At 35.8% G+C, this 25,141-nt stretch overlaps 1 protein-coding gene and 1 pseudogene across 1 annotated transcript; one reads left to right on the top strand and one right to left on the bottom strand.

Annotated features, from left to right (window-relative positions):
- Positions 1 to 10,253: 10,253 nt before the first annotated feature.
- On the bottom strand, positions 10,254 to 13,753 carry LOC149415981 (uncharacterized; annotated as a pseudogene).
- An 8,856-nt stretch (positions 13,754 to 22,609) lies between these two features.
- LOC149415982 (uncharacterized) lies at positions 22,610 to 23,977 on the top strand. The gene is made up of 2 exons (XM_089641837.1): positions 22,610 to 23,197; positions 23,618 to 23,977. The coding sequence occupies exons 1-2, from the start codon at positions 22,610 to 22,612 to the stop codon at positions 23,975 to 23,977; spliced, it is 948 nt and encodes a 315-aa protein (XP_089497963.1).
- The last annotated feature ends 1,164 nt before the right edge of the window (positions 23,978 to 25,141 follow it).

A 25,141-nucleotide genomic window follows, 5' to 3' on the forward strand; every position in this document is an offset into this window, starting at 1 on the left:
CAATTGGATTCATAGTCCGTCACTCCTGGTCACACTGATAGTTGCCTACCCACCCTTCATATTCTTTTTCTTCGGAGAATTTACTTTCCTCCTACCCTTAAAAGGAACCTCCACACAGCATCGCCAAAAGACGATGTACTTAATGGTTATTATTTTAAAAAAATCTTGCCTTTTTTATTGTGTAAATATAATGAAATAAAAAAATTCAGTTATTAAAAAAACTCTTTCGATGGGCTTAAATTTGATTTTCAAACAACTGATTTACATTGTAACACAAATATGTCGTTAATAAATTTTAAATTCCGACACAAAAAACGCTTTTTTAAGGACGTTTATTTTTTTAATTTATATTTCACCAAAACATAGAAGTATGGGAAAGATAAAATTTTTAATTATTACCATTAGCACACAAAAAATTGTCAAAGTTGTCTCTGAAATGGTGAAAATTCCACGTTTTAATGGCCTATATTTCCTAATTAAAACACAAATAAATAAATCAACACATATCTGTACTAGATATTTTCTGTACCTACTAGTCTCAAGTGAACCACTAGTCTCAAGTGAACCACTAGTCTCAAGTGAACCACTAGTCTCAAGTGAACCACTATTCTCAAGTGAACCACTAGTCTCAAGTGAACCACTAGTCTCAAGTGAACCACTAGTCTCAAGTGAACCACTAGTCTCAAGTGAACCACTAGTCTCAAGTGAACCACTAGTCTCAAGTGAACCACTAGTCTCAAGTGAACCACTAGTCTCAAGTGAACCACTAGTCTCAAGTGAACCACTAGTCTCAAGTGAACCACTAGTCTCAAGTGAACCACTAGTCTCAAGAAATACACTTTTTGATTAGAAAAATAATTATTCAGTTTGGTCGAGTATTTTGGCCTCAAATCAATAATTAATGATTTTTACATAATTTTTTCTAACCTTTTGTACTTATACTATATCTTTATAGTAATTCTATATTCAGAACTTTTTTACTCACAATACTTTTTATGTTTATATTACATTTAAATAAATAATGTTAAAATAAACATGACTTTGTATTAAGTTCCTGTGTGGTAAGTTTCGAGCTATTTCTAGACTTGTTATACTGAAAGCAAATGTCTGTAATAATAATCACGGACCAGACAAGCCCTGGACTAAGCATTAGTGCCATTCTGTATGTATGGCATTGAAGTCAAATCTAGGTTGTTCTAGTTCAAATCTAGGAAATTGCCTGGCAGCCATCTTGTATGACTAACTTTTGAAATTATTTGATTGATTTAATAACTAAGTATATTTTTTTATCATCTGCATATGCTAGGTAATAAGCATGTAAAAAACATTTGTGAATATCGTATATATATAGGTACACATTAAATAATAATGGCCTAAATGAGAACCTTCAGAACAGAAATCAATAACAAAATCATCTTATTTCCACCAATCATACTTTTAATAAGGACACAGGGGCTAAAATTCTTCGCCGTAAAATAATAAAAGCAATAGATTGGATAACTTAGAAGCCCTTGAAATCAAAAAATCCCTAAATAATAACGCTAGTATATTGAATAACCAAATTAATTTATCGTTTAGTCCCATTCTAGATATATTTCCAGTAAACCGCTTTGATTGCCGGAATTCCCGCAATTACAGTTTCCCCTTTGTTAACCTCCCACTCAAACACCTAAATTATATTTTTTGTTTATATATCTGTCAATATTTTGTATCATAGGTTAGTTTTAATATTCTACTGACGAAGGAAGCGTGCTTCCGAAACCGGTACAGTACAATTAAAATTAATGTGGTCTAAAACAAATTTATATCTTCTATGGTAATCTATTGGATTATTATAGGATTTCCATTTTTTATGAAGTTTTTGTTTCTCTTTGATGATTTTAATTAGAGGAGCTGTATTCCAGTTTGGAATTTTTTTCGGCGTTTGGGTACAAATTGGTTGATGGTATTATTTAAGATGTTATAAAAGTAATCAACTACTTTGTCAATGTCTGCATTCTCCTGAGTAAATGACCAGTCTATCATCAACAGATGTCGGTTGATTAATTCATAGTCGGGTTTTCAAACAGGCAAAGTACTTTAGGAGGAGCGTTGATAATTGGCAGTGTATCGATTTGTAATATAATTTTAAGCAATGGGTGGTGTGAGTCCTCACTGACAAGAGGATTGCTAGTTACAGGTGATTTAATCTAGGATTCGGTTATTGGAATTTTTTATGTGATTATATTTTTTTTAATTCGGAGTAATAAATTGTGTCAGTAAGTGAGGAACTAATTGTATTTAAGTTTCCAGGTGTTAAGTGTGAATCATGCATTTCCCATATTATGGTGGGAGAAAATATCATAAAACGTTGTTGGCAAGACAGGAGGAATGTATACAGCACATATGATGAGATTGAGAGAACTTACCGGAATAGATACGAAGATTTGTGCAATCTGATTTTTTCCAAGTCATCGAGACGGGAAGCTGAGAGCTCCTTACGCACTGCTACTAGCACACCGCCTCCGTCCATCTTACCAGTAAGTATACGGTCCCTATCTCGTCGGAACACCGTGTACCGTGAATCGATGAATTCGGCCGTATTTACACTTGCTACAAGCCATGTTTCAATTAGAACTATAACACCATAGTTATTTGATGAAATATTAATAAGAAGATCCTGAGTTTTGGTCTTCATACCACCGCAGTTCTGGTAATAAACGGATATAGATGATGTCATTTTATTAGTGTAAGTGTGCCTGTCGATTTATTCCACAATCGCGAGAGCGGTACATTAATTAGGACGTATGAAGCATCAAAATTATATATGAAACAAAGATTACTTAGTGTAAAATATGTCAACATTGTAAGATGTTAATGAATATGCAAGATATATGATAGTGCTATATGATTATGGAGGCATTGCGCTGTAAACAAAAATATTAAGTAATTTAAGAAACAGACAAATAAACAATGGTACAGGATAGTGTGAGAGAGTTGGCATTGACAGCAGCAGTAACGAGTGTGTTGTAGAAGCCACATATTTTGTTGATCATGAGTGCTATTTTTGTTAGGGTCTCCCTCACGACGAATGGTAACCACTCGAGAGAGATCATTCCTTTTCGCCAGGATACTGTGATTCCGCACCCATACGTATTTATAGACGTTTTATTTTCCGGTGCACGTGTTTTTACAAAGAGTATTTTATTTTTTATTGTCAGGTGTTCATTTACATAGAAGTTAGTGGTGGGAGCGCCAAGTCCTAGTTGGCCTGTTGTGAGGCCGCGGCGAGTCCTTACTGCAGCGATTACATCACCACGGAGACGCTTTGTCGTTAGCTAGACTACTATGTTGCGTGGCCGGTTGGAGGGCGACGAGTGACCGCGAGCGACGCGGTGCACAGCCACCACAGCGCCACTCAGAACCGGGACGTCAATGATGGACCCCATTCTCTCCAGTAATGATAAAAAAATTCACCTTTTGCCTCGGGAATGCCGTGAATGTCCAGATTACATACACTGCTACGCTGCTCCATTTCGTCTTGAGCGTCTCTGATTGATTCCATTTCCTGTCTTGGGCTGGCATTTTATTCCTGGAGAACAGTTACACATCCCATCATTTTGGTGTACCGGTCCTTCCACTCATTTGACAGCGCGTCCAATTTTTGATGAATGGCGTCACCTGCGAGTTTACTTTCAGTGCGCATTGTTTCGAGTTTCAACCAAAGATGTTGATAAGGGAGTCTGTGTCAATGTTTATTATTGACTGATGCGTTGCCGACGGTGAGTCCATGGGGCCAGATTCAGTCAATAGAGGTGATGATGGTGTTTTCTTCAGACTGCAAACCATTCTGCGAGATTTAGACATTTTGTTAATTTAATGTTTTTCTAAGGCCAAAATATGAAAATAAAAATAAAATAGAAATAATTCTTTTTACTTAATGCCAGAAGGATTCGAACTGAGGTTCTCCGAAACTCTACAAAGTAATGGCGGGCGCTATCACCACTGGGATAAAAGCCGCTTTTGTATTTGGGTAAAATATTTTAGTAAGAATCGTGTTAGCACTAGGATTTTGTAGATTTATTTTGAACGGCATTAAAAAATATTTATATCATAATCGTATTTTTTTCTTGGAATCTTTGGGATTCTAACTTGGGTTCTTCCAATCTCGGTGCAGGTTAAGCGGGCGTTCTCACAACTGGGCTAAAATCCGCATGTGAGGTACCGTGAAATATGTGTATTATGAATTGACTTAGCACAGGTATTATAATAAGTAAATGAATGTTTATTTCGGCGACAACACTAACTGTCACTTCACAGAACTTGAACTAATCACTTGAAATAAGATTAAGTACGACCGTTTAGACATAGCTAACGTAGCTAGTTCGCTTTACTGTTCAACAGGAAATCATTTACCGATACATTGATTGATTATTATGTATTCTAGACCTTGAATGAGGGTGATTTTTAAAGAGCGATTTTTTGACGTGCTTTCTGATTGAACGTTGGTGAAAAAAGCACGCATAATTGGGCATTTTTTATTTTTTTTTATTATACATTATACACTTTACAAATAAGGTGAAAAGTCCCGATAAACTGCTTTTTAGCAGTTTGTCTAACGGGTTCTTTACATTATAAATCTTATTATATTGAATTTACAGTTACATTTTTACAATTATATGTATAAAACAAAAAATATTTCAGAAATATAGCAAGAGTAAAATTATTGTAAACAAACATATCAATTTTAAAAGTCATTAGAATAAAATATCATTGTAAGCTAATACAAATGAATTTTTTTAGTAAGCCAAGGCCTCAGTAAGTTCACCAATTGTTTGTTTGGCATAGTTTTTAATTTCAGCAGGTAACATATTAAGATTGGGATAGGGCAGAATGGTGATTTGCTGGAAAACGGCTCTCTAAAACGGCTTAATACTACCTTTCGTATGTCATTCTCAGACTTCATATTCTTTGTGACCAAATAATGAACTATTATTTTTCAGTCTGCCTATTTTTTTTTGTAGTTGTTGTAGGCATTCGACCATAAAAAATAAAAACATTGATACACCATACAACCCACTTTTAAAACTTGGATCTATGATTATCGCGTTATTAACGGCTTTACACAATATTTTTAATTTAAAATATGTATATAATACACACATCTGTAGAAGTACGGCCTCTTATTATCGTTATGCTATCTGTGGATATTAACAATTAAATAAATACTTCTTCTTGCACCAAATTTTCAACACATTTCACAGTTTTTTTACTTAATCCGGGATGGAAGCCCCCGGTGATGGCGGTGAAACTATAGGCTCCCTGTTTTACGGCGTATATATTTCGAAAATGCCATCAAAATGTTTCATTAATGGGTCTAAAAGTAGAATACCGACTCACTTAAAGAATTGCAATAATCTAAGGAAGCTACAAAAACAGTAAGTACTCTAAAATTATTGTTTTCATTACAAAACGACAGGTTGGTAACTTTGATCTGCTTTGAAATATATAAAATTATTCTAATTTTATATACTGGTAACTCTGGTGAAAAACATCATATCAAATTCTAGAATTTATTCTGTTAATAGTTTTCGTGAGATGAATGTTAAGGCAAGGAACAAGAAAAGTGTCCAGTCAAAGAGTTTCTTAACGCATAATTGCATACGAAAAAAAACTGTGAGTGCGCACGTGTTTTTTCAAATCTCTCTTCAGCCAGGAAACGAAAAAAAAAATTCTCAGCTCTCATTCAGTATTTTCTCTTCAAAGAACACCGTTGATAACTTACATAGTTGCACTCGGAACAAGAAAAGGGTGTTTTTCTCCGCTCTGAGTCAGCATGTGTTCCAACAAATTTCCTATATGGGGGGGGGGTAAGGTGGCCTTTCCTAGAATCTGAATATGTGCACTTGGAAAATGAAAAAGGTTTTTCCTCACTGTGAGTCAGCATGTGGGTCGTTAGGTCGCTCTTTCGATAACATGCATAGTTGAACACGGAACATGAAAAAGGTTTTTCTCCACTGTGAGTTAGCATGTGGATCTTTAGTTGATCCTTTCGATAACACCCATAGTTGCACAGGGAACATGAAAAAGGTTTTTCTTCACTGTGAATCAGCATGTGTCTCTTTAGTTTATCCTGTCGATTACATGCATAATCACACTCCAAACATGAAAGTACTTTTCTCCACTGTGAGTCAGCACGTGCCTCTTCAGCTGACCCTTTTGACGACACGCATAGTTGCACACGGAACGTGAAAAAGGTTTTTCTTCATTGTGAGTCAGCTTGTGGCTCGTTAGGTCGCACTTTTGACAACATGCAGAGTTGCACACGGAACATGAAAAAGGTTTTTCTACACTGTGAATCAGCATGTGTCTCTTTAGTTTATCCTGTCGATTACATGCATAGTCACACTCCAAACATGAAAGTACTTTTTCTCCACTGTGAGTCAGCATGTGCCTCGTTAGGTCGCTCTTTCGATAACATGCATAGTTGCATACGGAACACGAAAAGGGTTTTTTCTCCACTGTGAGTGAGCATGTGGATCATTAGTTGACCTTTTCGATAACACGCATAGTTGCACAGGGAACATGAAAAAGGTTGTTCTCCACTGTGAGTCAGCATGTAGGTCTTTAGGTTAGCCCGATGATTACTTGTAAAGTCGCACTCCAAACATGAAAGAGGTTTTTTTCCACTGTGAGTCAGCATGTGCCTCATCAGCTCACCTTTTTGACAGCACGCATATTTGCACACGGAATATGAAAAAGGTTTTTCTTAACTGAGAGTCGCCATGTGGCTCGTTAGGTCGCACTTTCGATAGCATGCAAAGTTGCACACGGAATATAAAAAAGGTTTTTCTCCACTGTGAATCAGCATATGCCTCTTAAGTTTATCCTGTTGATTACATGCATAGTCACACTCCGAACATGAAAGTGCTTTTTCTCCACTGTGAGTCAGCATGTGCCTCTTCAGCTGACCCTTTTGACGACACGCATAGTTGCACACGGAACATGATAAAGGTTTTTCTCCACTGTGAATCAGCATGTGTCTCTTAAGTTTATCCTGTTGATTACATGTATAGTCACACTCCGAACATGAAAGTGCTTTTTCTCCACTGTGAGTCAGCATGTGCCTCTTCAGCTGACCCTTTTGACGACACGCATAGTTGCACACCAAACATGAAAAAGGTTTTTCTCCACTGTGAGTCAGCATGTGTGTCTTCAGGTTACCACGATGATAACTTGTAAAGTCGCACTCCAAACATGAAAGAGGTTTTTTTCCACTGTGAGTCAGCATGTGCCTCTTCAGCTCACCCTTTCGACAGCACGCATATTTGCACACGGAACACGAAGAAGGTTTTTCTTTACTGTGAGTCAGCATGTGGCTCATTAGGCCGCACTTTCGATAACATGCAAAGTTGCACACGGAACATGAAAAAGGTTTTTCTCCACTGTGAATCAGCATGTGTCTCTTAAGTGTATTCTGTTGATTACATGCATAGTCACACTCCGAACATGAAAGTGCTTTTTTTCCACTGTGAGTCAGCATGTGCCTCTTCAGCTGACTCTTTTGACGACACGCATAGTTGCACACCAAACATGAAAAAGGTTTTTCTCCCCGGTGAATCTGCATGTGTACGTTTGAATTTCGCTTTTGAAAATTCATGGCAAAATTTGTCTTAGGAGACAAGGAGTAGTTGTGGTTGAGAGGAGTGAATCTTTTTTCCACAAAATGCATCCGAAGATCTGTCAACAAATTTGAAAAATAACATGGATGGAAATGATTCAGTTAAACTTAGAGTAAATAAGCGAAGTAAGTTCGTAGAAACGTTAAAAAAAATAGGAAATGACCAATTTTCCAAGTTTACGATGAATATTGGTTTTACCTGCTTCCTTGGTACTTCTTCCAAAGCGTTCCAAGCATTCCTCTTTGACATCCGGCAGGTCTATGTCAATTTTCATATAAGTAAGCGCCGCTTTATCTTGTCGGGGTCCAAGATCCGCGTTTATGGTTACTGTTTCCACATTAATGCTTCCTGGAATAAAAAAGGAGAATAAATATAATTTATCTTTGAATGGCCAGCCATGAACCAAACGGCGCCAGGCGCGAGTTTAATTTTGGCTGCCCTTACAGTATTAATTAGTATACACCAAGGGTGGATATCAATGTAATCAATAAAAGTAAGATTTTTGGTTTTTTGTAGCACGGTATTTATCAAAAATAATATCAAGGGCGATGTGTTAAGTTGAGTATTCGACGCCCGGAGAGAACTGCTCCAATTGCGTCCACATAAGGCCAGCCATGTATCTTCGTACCATTGATGTAAAACGAAACATTTTTTAATTAAAAAAACTAAAAACTATTTTTTAACGAATAAAGATACCATAAAAGCTGGAATTTGGATGAATGTTTTAAAGGTCAATATCAGATAAAAATGACAACAGACGTCCACTTGAGGTACAGATTCAACAAGAAAGAAAAACCCTGCTCTAGAGCACCTTAAGTAGGGAATTGTAAGTCAATGGGATAGTGTTTTCTAAATCAATATTTATGAATTTTCAACGTTTAAAAAATATGTGTTATTTACATCATGTTCCAATAAAATCAGGGGAAAAAAGAGTAACCGACATTTTATTGTGAATAGTATAATAATGTTTAAATAGTGCTGTATTTTGGTAGTTTCCGGAAAGGACGCATTTAAGGGTAAATATCCAATACACTTTTTGTATTATAAGAGAGGATGAAACAAGTATGTGTCCTGTTTGCACGACATTTCAAAACAGACATGGATTCCGGATATCCGTATTTAAAGTTCTATATTTTACACGTATGCAATGCAACTACTCCCCCTATATTGCAAAAATTCCGTAGTGACAGCTGGGAGGTCGAAATCTAAATCCGAAAATACAATTTCACCTCCACCTTCTTCCTGGAGCCCTGGTTCCGTCTCGATGTATATAGTATTTGGCTTCAGTAGATCCATGGTCTGCTTTGGTAGGGTTTGGTTATTAGTTTAACCCTGAAACAGAACAAAGTTGTAACGAAATTCAGTTTTTAAAATTTGGCTTCTCAAGTAGTAACAAAAATACACATTAGAAATCCTTGAAGTTATGACAAAGGTTGAGAGTAACGTCGTTTATCTTGGGAAAACTCTTTATTTATTTACCGTCTATTTGTCTATCGCCATTTCGTTGTCATAAATCTGTAAGTAAACAACTTTAATCCGTGTATTTGTTATCATTTTAATAAATGCATTTGAAATACTAAACTTATAATAGGTTGATGCAAAATTTACAGTATAAAACATTCTGCTGTAACAAAACGCCTAATGATTCACTAACTGAACTGGAAGAACGGCCGCTACCAAAACGAATAGCAATGAATTCAAGTATAATTTCTTACGAATAATCCTCAAATGCATGGTATGATAAGTTTAACAGGGCGGGAACTGTAGAAACAGGAAGAAAAATTGTCGGAGAAGAGAGCACTTGTCAAAAAATATATAGGTTAAGCATAGACAAGAATGAAGTCATAGACAATAATTAAATTTTCATGAACCTAGCCTTTTAACCCATTACCTCCATGATTTTATTTTTATTTTTATAAACTTGAATCATCATTATAAACCGATAGTATAGACTTAAAGCAGAGCCCAAAATCAGTTTTAGAATTTTCCGCCCGCCCACCCTCTCACCGGAGTGTCTAGAAAATTGATGCCTAAACGCAACGCTTGGAGGTAACCCCCCTAAGCAAAATTCACGTCAAGTATGGGTAAAATGCAGGAAACTGTATGATTTATATTGATAATTTAAAATAAATAATTGCCATTGTTTATAATTCAATGAAAATACAATTTTTTAATGGAAAATACACAAAATAACAAAAAATTCAATATTAGAAAAAACCTTCTAGAATGAGGAAAACTAACCAAATCTAACCAAAATATTCTCTAAGTGATACCGTTCGAAGCATTGGAGGGACCCACCACTTTCCCGTCCCGGTATAGATGACTTATTGTCACCCCTTCGGGGCTCTCGCAAGGAAGCTAATTTTTTGGTATAAATGACTACAATTTCATGAATAAGGACTCTAGACCTCCAATGTCCCCGCATACATGGTTAGGTGGCGGTATGCAATCGCCAAACATATACAAGAGGGGAATAATAGTAAAATTTTTAAATATATAATGATGAGCTGGTGGAACAGGTAACTGAAAAGTGATGTACATGTTCGGCCGGCACTGCGTCTCCTAAATTAACAAAAGAAATATACATGTATGTTAATGGTCTGAAGCTGGGATAACAGTAAATGGAGAAGCTGCATCCCTCAGTGCTAGGCTGTCCCCGGGGCGCGGAGCGGAAATCCGATCGAAGTTACTAGGCCTTTTTACCGCGTCCTTAAGCTGGGTACTCGGTGGTGCCTTGAAGACAGTAAGCGGGAAAGGGGGACAACCCAAGATCCCAAGGAGAAAAGCGTCGAGTTCCAGAGGCAGGACGGAAGGTCGTGGGGCTTCGTTCCCTCTTTCTTCAGTTCCGCCCGTGATCCAGGGGGTGGCGCTTTCAAGGAGAGTCAGCCCCCCCTGTCTGTACGTCGCCTGAACGTATGTGGGGACAGGTCTTGACCAACCCCTTTTGGGGATTAGGACGATACATTACAGACAAGGAGTTCAGTTCTGGTCTAAAAGGGTGAAAGCAGAAAATTTATTGTGATGCAATAATTCAACACCAGAAAAAAATTAAAATAAATAAAATGTGCATGATCGTTAAAAAAAAGAGAAAAGTCTGTAGTCTCAGGAGCCATTAATACAAGAGGTAGAGCTAGTGGAAAAAAAAGGAAAGAAGAAACAAAAAAAGGAATAAGGAGCTGAAGAACATACATATTGAGATGAAAGGCAAAAACATATTAAGAAAGAAGAATCAAAAAAAGGAATAAGGAGCTGAAGAACATACATATTGAGATGAAAGGCAAAAACATATTAAGAAAGAAGAATCAAAAAAAGGAATAAGGAGCTGAAGAACATACATATTGAGATGAAAGGCAAAAACATATTAACCTTTCCCTTACTGTGCTAAAAAAATACACGCGTTCCGGTGCTGTGTAGTCAATACACATCTTAAAATAAGCGATTTTAAATCGGAAAAATATGAATATTAATAGCCAATCACTTATGTTTATTATATTTTATGTCAAAAGTGATAATAATTGTAATTTAATAGCTGAAAACATGAAAAAACCATCGGCAGATGCATAAAAAACGTGCGAGGAGTCCTTATCTAACGACGGTCCGTGACCGAATGGCGGCTGATGGGCGCTGGACTCACGCACACAGCTTTGCGTGTTTACGCTGCCAGTCTTGCAGGGGTTTCAAACTTTTTTTTTAAATGAAATAAACAAATGTGTAAAAAGAAATATTATATTGAGAAACTAAACATTAAAAATTCCACATGCATTATATTTAAATATAACAGCAAAATTATGTAAGAACAAAACAATACAGCGAAATTAAAAATAATACAAATTTTAAACCAAATATATCAAATTGTTAATCTAAATTGCATCGCAATTGTGGCAGGAAATATATATTTTTTCTTTTCTGTGGCTTTTGCATACAGATTTTTGACAAATATGACAAACTATGGTGCTTCTTTTTTTTGTGTTGTATGGGCAAAATCTGCAAGTTTTCGACGGTGCTCGGGACACTAGTACATTTCTTGAATCACTCGTAATATCATTCGTAACAGCAGTTGCGGGTGGTGTTTCTTGATAATATGACAAAACTGTCTCGAAAGCATCTTGTTGTTGTTTGTGAAATTTGACCGTGCTGTTTTTTCTTTTCATTACATTGGGCTTAGCCAACTCTAAACCTAGCTGTCTTATGAATAATTTCCTTTTACTTCTATTATTTTTTTTCCACTCTGGATACTTTTGAATCCATAATAAATATGTGTTCAGTGCAGCAATGTCTAACATTTCCATGAACAAGCGAAACGGCCATCTTCTTGTCGACCTTACACACGAATACTCGGAAGTCATTTTGTCCCCTGTGTCAACAGCACCTTTGGTTTTATTGTAATGTAAAATAATATCTGTTTTTTTTGTATCGGTTTGGCTTATTTCATTTCCAAGGAATTGAGTTGATAGCAGCAAAACGGCTTTATTTTGCTGAGGCACATATGACACAAGTGTTTTATTTGATGTAAAACCAAACTGGCCACTATACAATGGCCTTTCTTTTGATGGCAAAAACTCTTTAGGGATTTCCCTCTTATTTTTGCGAAGAGTGCCAGTTATGGTCAGATTTTTAGACAAAAGATTGTCCGCCAGTGGTACTGACGTAAAAAAATTATCTGTGGTTATGCTTCTATTGGTGCCATATTGAGGTTCCACCAATTCCATAACGACACGATTGCCTTGATTTATTTCTCTTTTATTATTTATCATACCGCTGTATATTTGCATGTTACATATACAGGGTGTCCGGAAACTCGTAGTACAAGCGGGAAACTGGTGAATCTACATCACATTTGGAGTCGATTTTGTGGTATATATTTTTTTTATTTGAGCTTTCGCTATCGAGTAAATCGAGTTTGAAGTTGATTTTTTGTTTTTTTTTTTTTAATCAATTTCTTATAAATTATTACTGAAGATCAAAGTACCCAACTAATTAAAACTATTTGAAAGTAAAACAAATGAAGAAACTCGGATTTGAACCATTATTTTGAAATCACCCTTCATTTAACCCGGTGTAGTCATAAAATATTTCTGCTCTGCAGGGTTAAAACATCTGTTATTCAACCCTAAACACCAGAAAAAACTTTAACCCCAAAATAGCCGAAAAATATTTTTTTTTGGTTTTTTTTTTTTTTTGAAAATGCTCAAATCAAAAAACTTTATGTTTTTTGGGGTTCCCCATGTGGTGTAGATTCTCCAGTTTCCCGCTTGTACTACGAGTTTCCGGACACCGTGTATATGCGGTTTTAGCATCTGCAGCGATCCATATTTTGATGCCATACCTGGCTGGCTTTGACTTCATATATACCCGAAATGGACATTTACCTTTAAACGCCGTCAAACGCTCATCCACGGTTATATCAAGCGATGGAGAGTAATTTGATTTACACGCATCTACCAATTTACTGAAAATCGACTTAATTGGCTCTAGCTTGTCTGAAGAAGCTTCAAATCTCTCTCGTCTTGTATCTCTATTATCAAAACGGATCTGACTATCAATATTTATGAACCTGTCTCGAGACATAGCTGCCGTGAAAAACGGCTGACAAAATGGACTTTCACTTGTCCACAACTCATTCAAACTTAGTTTTCGGGTGCGATTTCTGCCGGAAGCAAGCATTATACCGATGAAAGCATATAATTCATCTTCGGATAATTGCTCAATCATATTCCCGGGTAAACGCCTCAATTGACGATTCGTTTCTTGGCATATTTCTGTTACCATATCTGCGCTTATAAATAAAGCAAACATTTCTCTTATTGTGTTAGCTAATAAACTATATTTTTCAGGCCGGAAGTTTCATTGACAATATTGCATTGCCGACGTCTCGATGATGATGGTGGTAATACACTCCATTCGAATCCATGTTTTGAAACTAGTATTTCTCCCTCGTCTTCATTTTCACTAGTCGATTCCGAGTCCGATTCTTCTAAATGTTCAACCAAATCTTCAGTATCTGATATGTCATTGTTCATTTCAAACTCAATATCACTATCATAATCAAGTTATTGCGTTATCTCTTCTTCTGTTAAATTTCTGTCAGTCATTATTCTTCCTGAAAATGGAAGGGTTTTTGTAAATAATGTAAAACGCAGTATTGCTTAGCTGAATATTATAACGAATAAGAAAAAAAATCTAAAATTTGAAATAAATATTCAAAAATAAATCTTAGATCAATGATTAAATGACGAAAGCGCACGGATAAATAGTTACGTAATACACACTTTTCAATACTATAATATAAGGTAATAGTATAACACAGTATTCGGAAATAAATGAAAAAGTACTTACAAAAAATTATTAATTTAATTATCGAACGAAAATAATGAATCACTTTAGTACCCCTGCACAAGTTGGTCACGAGACGAAGCTACACAATGCGGCCGTAGGTATCGATGGTCTAAATAGAAAAATAGAACTGGGGACAAGTGGATTTCTCATGTGCACGCATAGCGAAGTAAAGCGGGACATCAATAGCGTGTCATTTCCTCGCACACTCTTCGCTTTAGCAATGGCACACGGTTGATTGTATTGGTATATTAATTTGTTCCCGATTTCTTACAAAAATCTTTGATTTTTAATTGAATGTGAAAACTGTGTAAAATATTATTTTTTAATTCAGCGCATACATGTATAACGGAGGAATACCTAAAATCTGAACCCAGAATTTATTATATTTATAGAGTGATTAAAAATATTAGAAGCAATGTGTAGTAAATACACACCACAGATGACGAATGGTTAACTTCACGTGAGAATTGAATTTATTTTCGTTTTTAGACAGTATCAATTGTTATGGGTTGCCCATATATATACATACATACCTACATATACACACTAGCGCGGCCAGAAGCCGATCACGCGGTCAAAGCATGTCAACAAAAATATTGCCACGAGCTTACAACCAATAGGAGCAAGAATCCAGAAAGCATTACCTTATATGGAATATGAGACAGTCCACGTGGACTCTGCTTGTACGTATGGGGTCACCGCGTTGACCAATGAACATAGCCATTACCATATACGGCAGTGCCCCTTCTCTTCTGGCCCGCTCGCTGGACAGGCGAAGCGAGACAGGATTCGACAGTCACGCCGGGGATCGCCCTTGAAGTAACACCACGGTTTTCAGGCCGCCAGCTTTTGGCCCCCCGACTCGCGTAGGAGTCCGGAATCTAATCGTTGACTGCCTTTTTGACAATATTTTTTCAATAGCGTTGGATGTTGAAAGAAAAAAACTATCATTTCCAACAGCTAGTTATATATTGATACAGTAATTTCTTCTAAAGTCACCTTTTAAATGTGTTTTGTGCTTATATTATTGTATTTCGTGTTTATATTTAAAAAATAAACTTATTGTACATGTAATTAAGAGTTTGTTTTTCAGCTTCCTTCTGATAAAACGCTGTCCTGGGAAAATGAGCTGTAAAGGAAGATTCTTTAAAGGTCATTTCTGTCTTAGGACAGGGCTTTGTCAGATGGGACCTTGTCGTCTTGGGTGACATTTTACTTATGTTTTAGGCTAATGAATTGGGTTTTCGGTAGGTTCCGAAGCAGAATTATATTTTCTATGGTTGCGCCTTTTTTTTAAATTTCCTTTGTCGATGGTGTGGTGTGACGTCAGCGATGCGTGGTGTCTACAAATTTGTCAGATCTAAGGTTAAAACTTGACCAAACCAAACGTATGGAAAGAGGGCGGAGTTATCAATCTATAGATAGTTGATTTATGTGTCAAAATACAGGGAGCGTTGGCAGACGTCGATCTAAACCGAAACGTCGAGCTGTCAGTTCGAGTTTTCGATTAAGTTCGGGTTTACGACTTGCTAAAGAGTACCAAAATCAGTGAAACGGACGCTTGTGAGAGATACAGAGTCAGCCCCCAGGACCGATGATGAAGACTCTGGATGCAGGCGGTGAAGTGCTGGTCAAGCGCGGGTCAGTGAGTCGACGTCGCTGCTGGTGACCGGACTCGTTGATGTATCAGGTACTGGTGAAGGCCGTGGGTCTTCCGGTGGCCGTCGTCGAATGATAGTTTATATATTCTGGTATAGTGGGAGATTTTATTTGCATCTTAACATAATTCCATATTTTTTTAACATCATTTTGTATATCTGATTCCAATCGAGCAATGTAGAAGTTATGAGTATGACTAGAAATTTTCTTTTGTATTTTGCTAAGTATTGAAAAAGATAGGTAATCTAGGGGATTCTTGTACCGTTTCTAGACACGAAAAACTTAAATTTTTCTTTAGTTATGTTAATTAAAGCCGACGAAAACCATGTTGGGAATTTGGTTGATTTGGTCACTTTCTTTGGAACCAGATCATCTATCAGGGCATCAATAATACCATAAAAATGATGTACCGCAGCATTTACATCCTGTTCACTAACGACAGAGGACCAATCACAGTTTCTGAGAGCATAATAAACTACCTCGTAGTTTACTTTATTGAACATTTTTACTATCTGGGGTTTTAGGATGGTAGCAGGGAGAGGAATATTTACTTCAACTATAATATATTTATGATGTGCATCTTCGATTACTAGTGGCGAGTCAGCCGCGGAGACAATGACTGTAGTACGAGCACGAGATCTAAAATTCGTCCTTGAGTATTATAAATTTCGTTATACTGTGTTAAATTGGAAAACGAAAGGCAGCTAAGGAGGGTAGAGGCACAGAGGTCAATTCTACGTGGCTGATACGTAGAGTTCCAGCTCACATTTGGCATATTATAATCGCCTATTACTAGAAAAATGTTATTTGGAAAGTCAGTAGTTAAGCCAGATATGGTAGTTGTGTGACTATTGATAATAGAGAAACGCTGTGCATTAGACAACTTAGGACTAACTCCTGGTAAGTAAGAGCAACAAATATTAATATTTGAAACGCGATTTTTTTATGTCTTGGTAATAGTGAGATCCATATATCCTCGGCTTCTGATGTACATGACTTTTGCGATCGAACTTTAAAGTCTTTTTTATACCTATAACAACTCCACCTCCTTTAGTTTTACCCGTTCGATTAGTATCTCTGTCATTTCTATATACGTTATACCGGCAATCAAACAGCTCGTCATCGGATATACTGTCAACTAACCACGTCTCGCTAGTTAATATTATGTCGAATTCGTTGATCAGGACGTTTTGATAGAATTCTTTCGTCTTGGATCGGAGGCCACGTGCGTTTTGATAAAAAAAATTATAATGGTGTTATGCATCACGTAAAAGAAAAACTACTATCCAATTTTGATTCCAAGTAAATAGAATAATATGTATAAAAAAATACATATTATTATGTTTACTCAGCACCCAAAAGTCCACTGAGGTGAGCATGGTTTTCGATTTGCGCAGATGTGAGTGTATTATGTTGTAGTATTTTGAGTAAGTTGAGTAGTATGTATATAGAATAGAGTTGAATACAAAAGTGGTATAAGTTGAAAGCAAAAATTATATAAAATCAAATTAAAATTAAGTTTAGAAGAAATCATTGTGTTAAGTTGTTCAATACTGTTAGACCAGAGACGAGGATAGCAGGAGAGGTAACATTCTTTCTTATATAAATTTTTGAGTTTCCTACCCATTTAAAATCATATTTGTTTATATTTTAAAACTCTTTAGCTAATCTTAGTATCAATTTGTTTTTTCTGGTGAGGTGATCATTTATAAAAATTTTACCTCCTGCAACACCTACGCTCTTGCAGTCGACCCCCTTCTTCTTTTTAATAGCCGCAAGCATTTCGTCCTTCTTCCTTTTGGAGATGAATTTAGCCACTACGTTTTGAGGGCGGGCGTCACGGGGAACTGCTGCTATTCCGTCTTGAGAATGTTGGCGAGGTTTGGCTCGACTAATGAATTCAATGTCCTCTTCTTTAATGATTTGTCCAACGTTAGATGCGATTTTTATTAGACTGTCTGTTAGGTTTTTATCCTTATTTTTGGAGAGACCGAAAATTTCAATGTTATTGAGGAGCAGCTGCTGTTCTCTTTCGTTGTTTGTATTGTCCAGATAAGTTACAATTTTTTTAATTCGATTACTTTGACTTCAAGCTTTTCCATTTATTTAGCTTTTCTTCTGAAACCAAAATTTTTTTCGTGTAGTCTTCGATTGTGCTATTATTATGAACGATTGTCTGTTCAAAGGAAGCTAGTTTTGAATTAATTGAGTGGAGCTGGGAGGAGAGTTTCTTGATTTCGCTAAGAAGAATTGAAGAGTCGACAAAGTTGAGATTGCTGGAAGCGGTGATTGTCCTGTTTTGCATTTGGCGCACGTCCATCCTCCGACCCTCCTCAGACATCTTCTTAAAATTTGCAGACGTAATTTTGGCACAGCTGAGATGCATTTGGTTTTTACAACTTATACACCTCGATACAGTCAGACGTTTGTAGTGCCTTGTTACATTGGTTGCAGGTAGGTACTTATAGGTAAATTGATGGCAGCAATATTATCACTGTGATGACTATTTACTTCAAAATCGATTTCTGCAAAGTAATGTCACTAAATCCACTCAACTTCGTTAATTTTAAATTTGTTAAATTTCTTCCAAGCAAACAGAAAGCCTCGTTGTGTGCAAAATGTTCACTAAAACATAATTTATTTAATTAATTTAGGGAGCAGAGTGAAACACAACTGTCACTTCATTGTGGTATTGTTATATGATATTAAATTTATTTACTTTACAAAAAATACAATTCTCAATATTGCACCCCAATGATGATAATATTATAAAGTATTTGAATGACAATATATAATCGATTTATCAAATGGTTTTGAGGACACCTTGTTGACAAATCTTACCTTAAAGTTTAGTAAAATATAATACTGTATGGTGCTAAAACTTGCTGTATTTATATTGTATATATGAAATGTAATGTAACAAAACGCCTTGTCATTGATAGTTATTATAGGATGTTTTGTGCTAAAACTTGCTGTATTTGTATTGTGTATATGCTAATAAAAATGTAACCTATAATAATATATTATTATAGGTTATAGGTTACTATGCCCACTCAACCACCGACCGGTCAGTGGTTGAGTGGGCATAGCGCTTGGGTCTCACCCGAGCGTCGCGTGTTCGATTCCTCGGCTGGCTAAGTCCTCCATCACAACACAACCAACATTTTCGGCTTTCTGTGGTGGTAGTAGGAGATTTTCAAACATTGTTGGGTTATTCGTAACCCGGGAATGTTTGTCTTTCTTTTAAAAAATTTAAAAAAAAAAAAAAAAAAATATTGCTGTATAGGAACCTATATCAACATAAGTAAACCATAGACAAAATGCAAGAAATAATTAACTAAAAAATCTGCCTCAACACAGGTTCGCCTAGTGAGGCAGGTTATGCATAACTTCAAATACAGTATAGTATGCCATATCTATATAACACTCTTAAATACTTATTTACTTTTTTATATTGGAAACTATTATTGTAACATTAGTTTTTCAACAATGTCATCGTTGAAAACTTACATATAGGTATTTTACTTTTCAATAATATATTCTGTAATTTTTTTTGATGAAATAAATAAATTTAATAATTTTAAAAAATTGTCCACGACTCTATTGTCTATGTATAACTTTTTTTAATTGTATTAGGTAATTCACCTTAAAAAGAGTGCTTTGTCTATGTATAACTCATATATATTGTTGACACATGTTTTCTTTACCGTCCATTGTATCATCAGTCACTCGCGCAGTTAAATGTATAATTCCATACTTGTGATAGTTATTAAGTATAGTTACGATAGTTCATATTAGTTAGTTAGTGATAATTCTTATTTTAATTGCTATTCATTTTGGAAGCGACCACTGTTCTTATGACATGCTCAAATGTCTAAAACTTCCTAGTTTAACTTACGCCAATCGGTACCAAAAGCAGAACGCTAATACCGATTTATTTATAAATATAGAGTTATCTGTCTATTGACGACGACTTTTTCAAATGTTTTAACATCGAGGTTAAGGTACAAACGTAATTATATCGTTATTTCCAATAATGCGTTATGTATACTATTTCACTGTTTTTACAGAATATTACAAGCGAAACCAAATGTTTAAAGCACAAACAATGTGGGGTTCCGTCATAACTATGTTCTGTTTTAGGTATATTTGTTTGGGCCGGAACCAATTGCCAAACGCTAACACAGCAGTGCCATGGATCTACCAAATCAAGAGACTGTTTCCATCAAGACGGAACCAGGGCCCCAGGAAGAAGACGGAGATGAAATACCGTATACGGATATAGATTTCGACCTTCCCGATATAAAGAAGGAATGTTTGGAATATGCGGAGAGTACTCAGACAGACGGTTAGTTGCATTGCATACGTATAAAATGTAGAATGTTTAATTCAGATGTTCGGAATCCATGTCCGTTTCGAAATGTCGTGCAGGACAGGATGCATTTACTTTAAAATATATCTTAGCTAAACTAAAGCACTTTTTAACTCACGTATTGCTCACAATAAATTCCCGTTTCTTTGAATTTTCACCTCATCTGTTTTCGACATATATTCGTGTCCATTAACTAAGTATACATAAATATTTATTAAAGAAAATATCATTCCATTGACTTTTAACAACAAATCCGTGTTCTGAAGGTAGTCAAGAGTAAATGGCTTTCCATCTTGAAAGATCGGTCCTTGAAGTGACATCTGACATCTTTATATCTTAAATTAAGCTTAAAGTCTGTTCACCTTTTTCTTGCTCCTGTGTGGTCATCAATGTTATCTTTTGTCGAAAATATTTAATTTTAATTTTAATTAAAAACAAGTTTTTTGTAGATTTACGGTTAATATACTTTGTTGTATTGTTTTTCAGGTTGCTTTAATGTAGAGTCTGTTACCATTAAGGCGGAGCTTGGACCTCGAGAAGAAGATGAAGGGGGATTTAAATACACGAAAATTGACTTAGACCTGCCGGATGTTAAAAAGGAGTGCTTAGAACGCGTTGAAAGAACTGTCAAGACAGCAGGTAAAATGTTTTCCCTTAGTAGTCCAGTTAATCAAAACAAAAAACCAGAATGCTGATTATTTTAAGGTCAACGAAAAAATACTTCAAAAATAATATATGCCGTTATTTTTATTGCATTTCTAAGGCAGTAAGAAAATCTAAATAAAGTGTTTTGATTTGGTTGCTGCAGAAGCTCGCTAGTTCTGAAAAAAGAAAACCAACTCAGCATGTAGGGAGCAAGATGACGATTCAGCTACCTAATATTTTGTTTAAAACCTGTAATTTCGTAGTAAATTCTGACAGCTTACAATACAGACATAAAGGGAAATAATAATAAACACTTGTCGCAATGATTTTCCGTATTTACATAAATTCCTAAAAAAAAACAACCGTGCAGTATTGGAGTGTTCTATTATATGCGGCCTCTGATATGGTATATTCTGCTGCATCATGTCTGAAAATACTGATGAGATATTTTAAGATGAATTCGAATGAATATTTTCTGTAGCTAAAAACTATAATCTATGAATAGTTTTTGTTAGAATTATAATTTTTATTTCTTGACATTGAAAACACTATTTCTTAAAAAATGTTTTATAAAGTAAATCCATATACAACTCGGCGTTTCAATTCAAAAGTATGAATAAGTGCAAAGCACAAATTAGTCACCTGTTCCTGTGGGAACCTATTTTTTTACTTTTATGTGAATTTGGAATGCTTCTCTGCACTTAATAACACACGAAAGTAATAAGTCACATGAAGCCAACTATTAATCCTTTTTTTTAAATTATCGTCAGATCTGAAGATACAACCATTGGAAACCACGGAGTGCTACTATTCATATTCTCATAAGGGAAATTTGACGAGCCACATGCTGACTCACAGTGGCGAAAAACCTTTTTCATGTTCTGAGTGCAATTATACGGCTTCTCTAAAGGGCCTTCTGAAGAGGCACATGTTGACCCACATCGGTGAAAAACCTTTTTTATGTTCTGTGTGCAACTATTCATGCTCTCAAAATAAATATTTGATCAGCCACATGCTAACTCACAGTGGCGAAAAGTCTTTTAAATGTTCCGAGGGCAACTATTCATCTTTCCATAAGAAACATTTGACGAGCCACATGCTGATTCACAGTGGAGAAAAACCTTTTTCATGTTCTTTGTGCAGCGCTTCATTTAATCAAAAGAGCCATCTGAATAGGCACATGCTGACTCACACTAGAGAAAAACCTTTTAAACGCTCTGAGTGCGACTATTCGTGTACTCAAAAGGGACATTTGACGGTACACATGCGAACTCACAGTGGAGAAAAACCTTTTTCATGTTCTTTGTGCAACAATTCATTTTCTCAAAAGAGCAGTCTGACGTGCCATATGCTGACTCACACTGGAGAAAAACCTTTTTCATGTTCTATGTGCAACAACTCATTTTCTCTAAAGAGCAATCTGACGTGCCACATGCTGACTCACACTGGAAAAAAACCTTTTTCATGTTCTTTGTGCAACAAATCATTTACTCAAAAAGGTTATCTGACGACCCACATACTGACTCACACTGGAAAAAAACCTTTTTCATGTTCTGTGTGCAACTATTCATGCTCACAAAAGAAATATTTGACCAGCCACATGCTAACTCACAGTGGCGAAAAGTCTTTTAAATGTTCTGTGTGCAACTATTCATGCTCTCAAAATAAATATTTGACCAGCCACATGCTAACTCATAGTGGCGAAAAGTCTTTTAAATGTTCCGAGTGCAACTATTCATCTTTCCATAAGAAACATTTGACGAGCCACATGCTGATTCACAGTGGAGAAAAACCTTTTTCATGTTCTTTGTGCAACGCTTCATTTAATCAAAAGAGCCATCTGAATAGGCACATGCTGACTCACACTAGAGAAAAACCTTTTAAATGCTCTGAGTGCGACTATTCGTGTACTCAAAAGGGACATTTGACGGTACACATGCGAACTCACAGTGGAGAAAAACCTTTTTCATGTTCTTTGTGCAACAATTCATTTTCTCAAAAGAGCAGTCTGACGTGCCATATGCTGACTCACACTGGAGAAAAACCTTTTTCATGTTCTATGTGCAACAACTCATTTTCTCTAAAGAGCAATCTGACGTGCCACATGCTGACTCACACTGGAGAAAAACCTTTTTCATGTTCTATGTGCAACAATTCATTTTCTCTAAAGAGCAACCTGACGAAACACATGCTCACTCACACTGGAGAAAAACCTTATTCATGTTCTTTGTGCAACAAATTATTTTCTCATAAGAGCAGTCTGACGAGCCACATGCTGACTCACACTGGAGAAAAACCTTTTTCATGTTCTATGTGCATCAATTCATTTTCTCATAAGAGCAACCTGACGAAACACATGCTCACTCACACTGGAGAAAAACCTTTTTCATGTTCTTTGTGCAACAAATTATTTTCTCATAAGAGCAGTCTGACGATCCACATGCTGAATCACACTGGAGAAAAACCTTTTTCATGTTCTTTGTGCAACGCTTCATTTAATCAAAAGAGCCATCTGAATAGGCACATGCTGACTCACACTAGAGAAAAATCTTTTAAATGCTCTGAGTGCGACTATTCGTGTACTCAAAAGGGACATTTGACGGTACACATGCGAACTCACAGTGGTAAAAAACCTTTTTCATGTTCTTTGTGCAACAATTCATTTTCTCAAAAGAGCAGTCTGACGTGCCATATGCTGACTCACACTAGAGAAAAACCTTTTTCATGTTCTATGTGCAACAACTCATTTTCTCTAAAGAGCAATCTGACGTGCCACATGCTGACTCACACTGGAGAAAAACCTTTTTCATGTTCTATGTGCAACAATTCATTTTCTCTAAAGAGCGACCTGACGAAACACATGCTCACTCACACTGGAGAAAAACCTTATTCATGTTCTTTGTGCAGCAAATTATTTTCTTTTAAGAGCAGTCTGACGAGCCACATGCTGACTCACAGTGGAGAAAAACCTTTTTCATGTACTTTGTGCAACAAATTATTTTCTCATAAGAGCAGTCTGACGAGCCATATGCTGACTCACACTGGAGAAAAACCTTTTTCATGTTCTATGTGCAACAATTCATTTTCTCATAAGAGCAACCTGACGAAACACATGCTCACTCACACTGGAGAAAAACCCTTTTCATGTTCTTTGTGCAACAAATTATTTTCTCATAAGAGCAGTCTGACGATCCACATGCTGAATCACACTGGAGAAAAATCTTTTTCATGTTCTATGTGTAACAATTCATTTTCTCAAAAGAGCAACCTGACGAAACACATTCTGAATCACTCTGGAGAGTAACCTTTTAGATATTCCGAGTGCAACTATCCATGGTCTCCAAAAGGAAGTTTGAAGAAATAAACGCTGATGTACAGTGGAGAAAAACTTTTTTCATATTCCGAGTGCAACTATTCAAAAAAGCCAGCTGACGAACCATATGAGGACTCATATGATACATAACCTTTCCAAACATCCATAGGGGATTGGACGGATGACTAAACTCCCGTATTACTTGAATTCTAATGAATCAATCGTGGGAGGACGTACGTTATCAAGTTTTAGCATGCCTCTGTCCTACTATGATACAATTGGTAAGGTGTATTAAATTATACTTGATAAGAGAACCTATTATGTATCTATATTCAATGTCTTAGTAATTTCACCTAGATAAATATATGAGTAAAACTATTTAAAAAGAGGAAAGTTTGTGGAGAGATGAGCAGAATTTTTTGATTCTGTGTTTATGTGTGCACGAATCATAATTGACTGCTTATAATTTTTTTTTGAAAAATTAAGTTTAAATCAAGTTTTAGCATGCCTCTGTCCTACTATGATACAATTGGTAAGGTGTATTAAATTATACTTGATAAGAGAACCTATTATGTATCTATATTCAATGTCTTAGTAATTTCACCTAGATAAATATATGAGTAAAACTATTTAAAAAGAGGAAAGTTTGTGGAGAGATGAGCAGAATTTTTTGATTCTGTGTTTATGTGTGCACGAATCATAATTGACTGCTTATAATTTTTTTTTGAAAAATAAAATAATATAATCATGCCAAAAAAATATGAGTAGTGATTTTTCGTATTAGATTTACGCGAGTGATTTGAAAGTTATTTGCTGAATTAGTGTTGTTGGCTTCTATATAAAGGAGCGTCGTGCGCCTAGTCCACCACGTTGGAACATTTAAACCAATGACGGGTAGCAATTTCGAACTATCCATTTTATTATTTAGAAGTGCAGAAACAATGTCTACTTTGTTACTTTTTTTTGTAAATTTACATTGTAATTTGTAGTTTTGTTGAATTTTTTACGTAAATTTTTCAATTTTTATTATATTAGATAATTATAAACTTTACCGCCGTTTTTTTTTGTTTACCGCCGTTTTTGTGCAAAATCACCTAAAGGGCGCTTTACAAATATATAATACATTTGTACAATTATCTATGTTATAACGAACTA

The sequence above is a fragment of the Hesperophylax consimilis genome, chromosome 17 (genome assembly GCF_061612785.1).
Source record: "Hesperophylax consimilis isolate HC1 chromosome 17, BYU_Hcon_1.0, whole genome shotgun sequence".
In the NCBI taxonomy this organism is placed as follows: domain Eukaryota; kingdom Metazoa; phylum Arthropoda; class Insecta; order Trichoptera; family Limnephilidae; genus Hesperophylax; species Hesperophylax consimilis.

Coding starts and splice junctions, on each gene's coding strand:
- LOC149415982 (XM_089641837.1), top strand. CDS start 22,610: ATGCGAACTCACAGTGGAGAAAAACCTTTTTCATGTTCTTTGTGCAAC. Junction 23,198..23,617: donor AGAGCCATCTGAATAGGCAC/ATGCTGACTCAC, acceptor CTGACGAGCCAC/ATGCTGACTCACAGTGGAGA.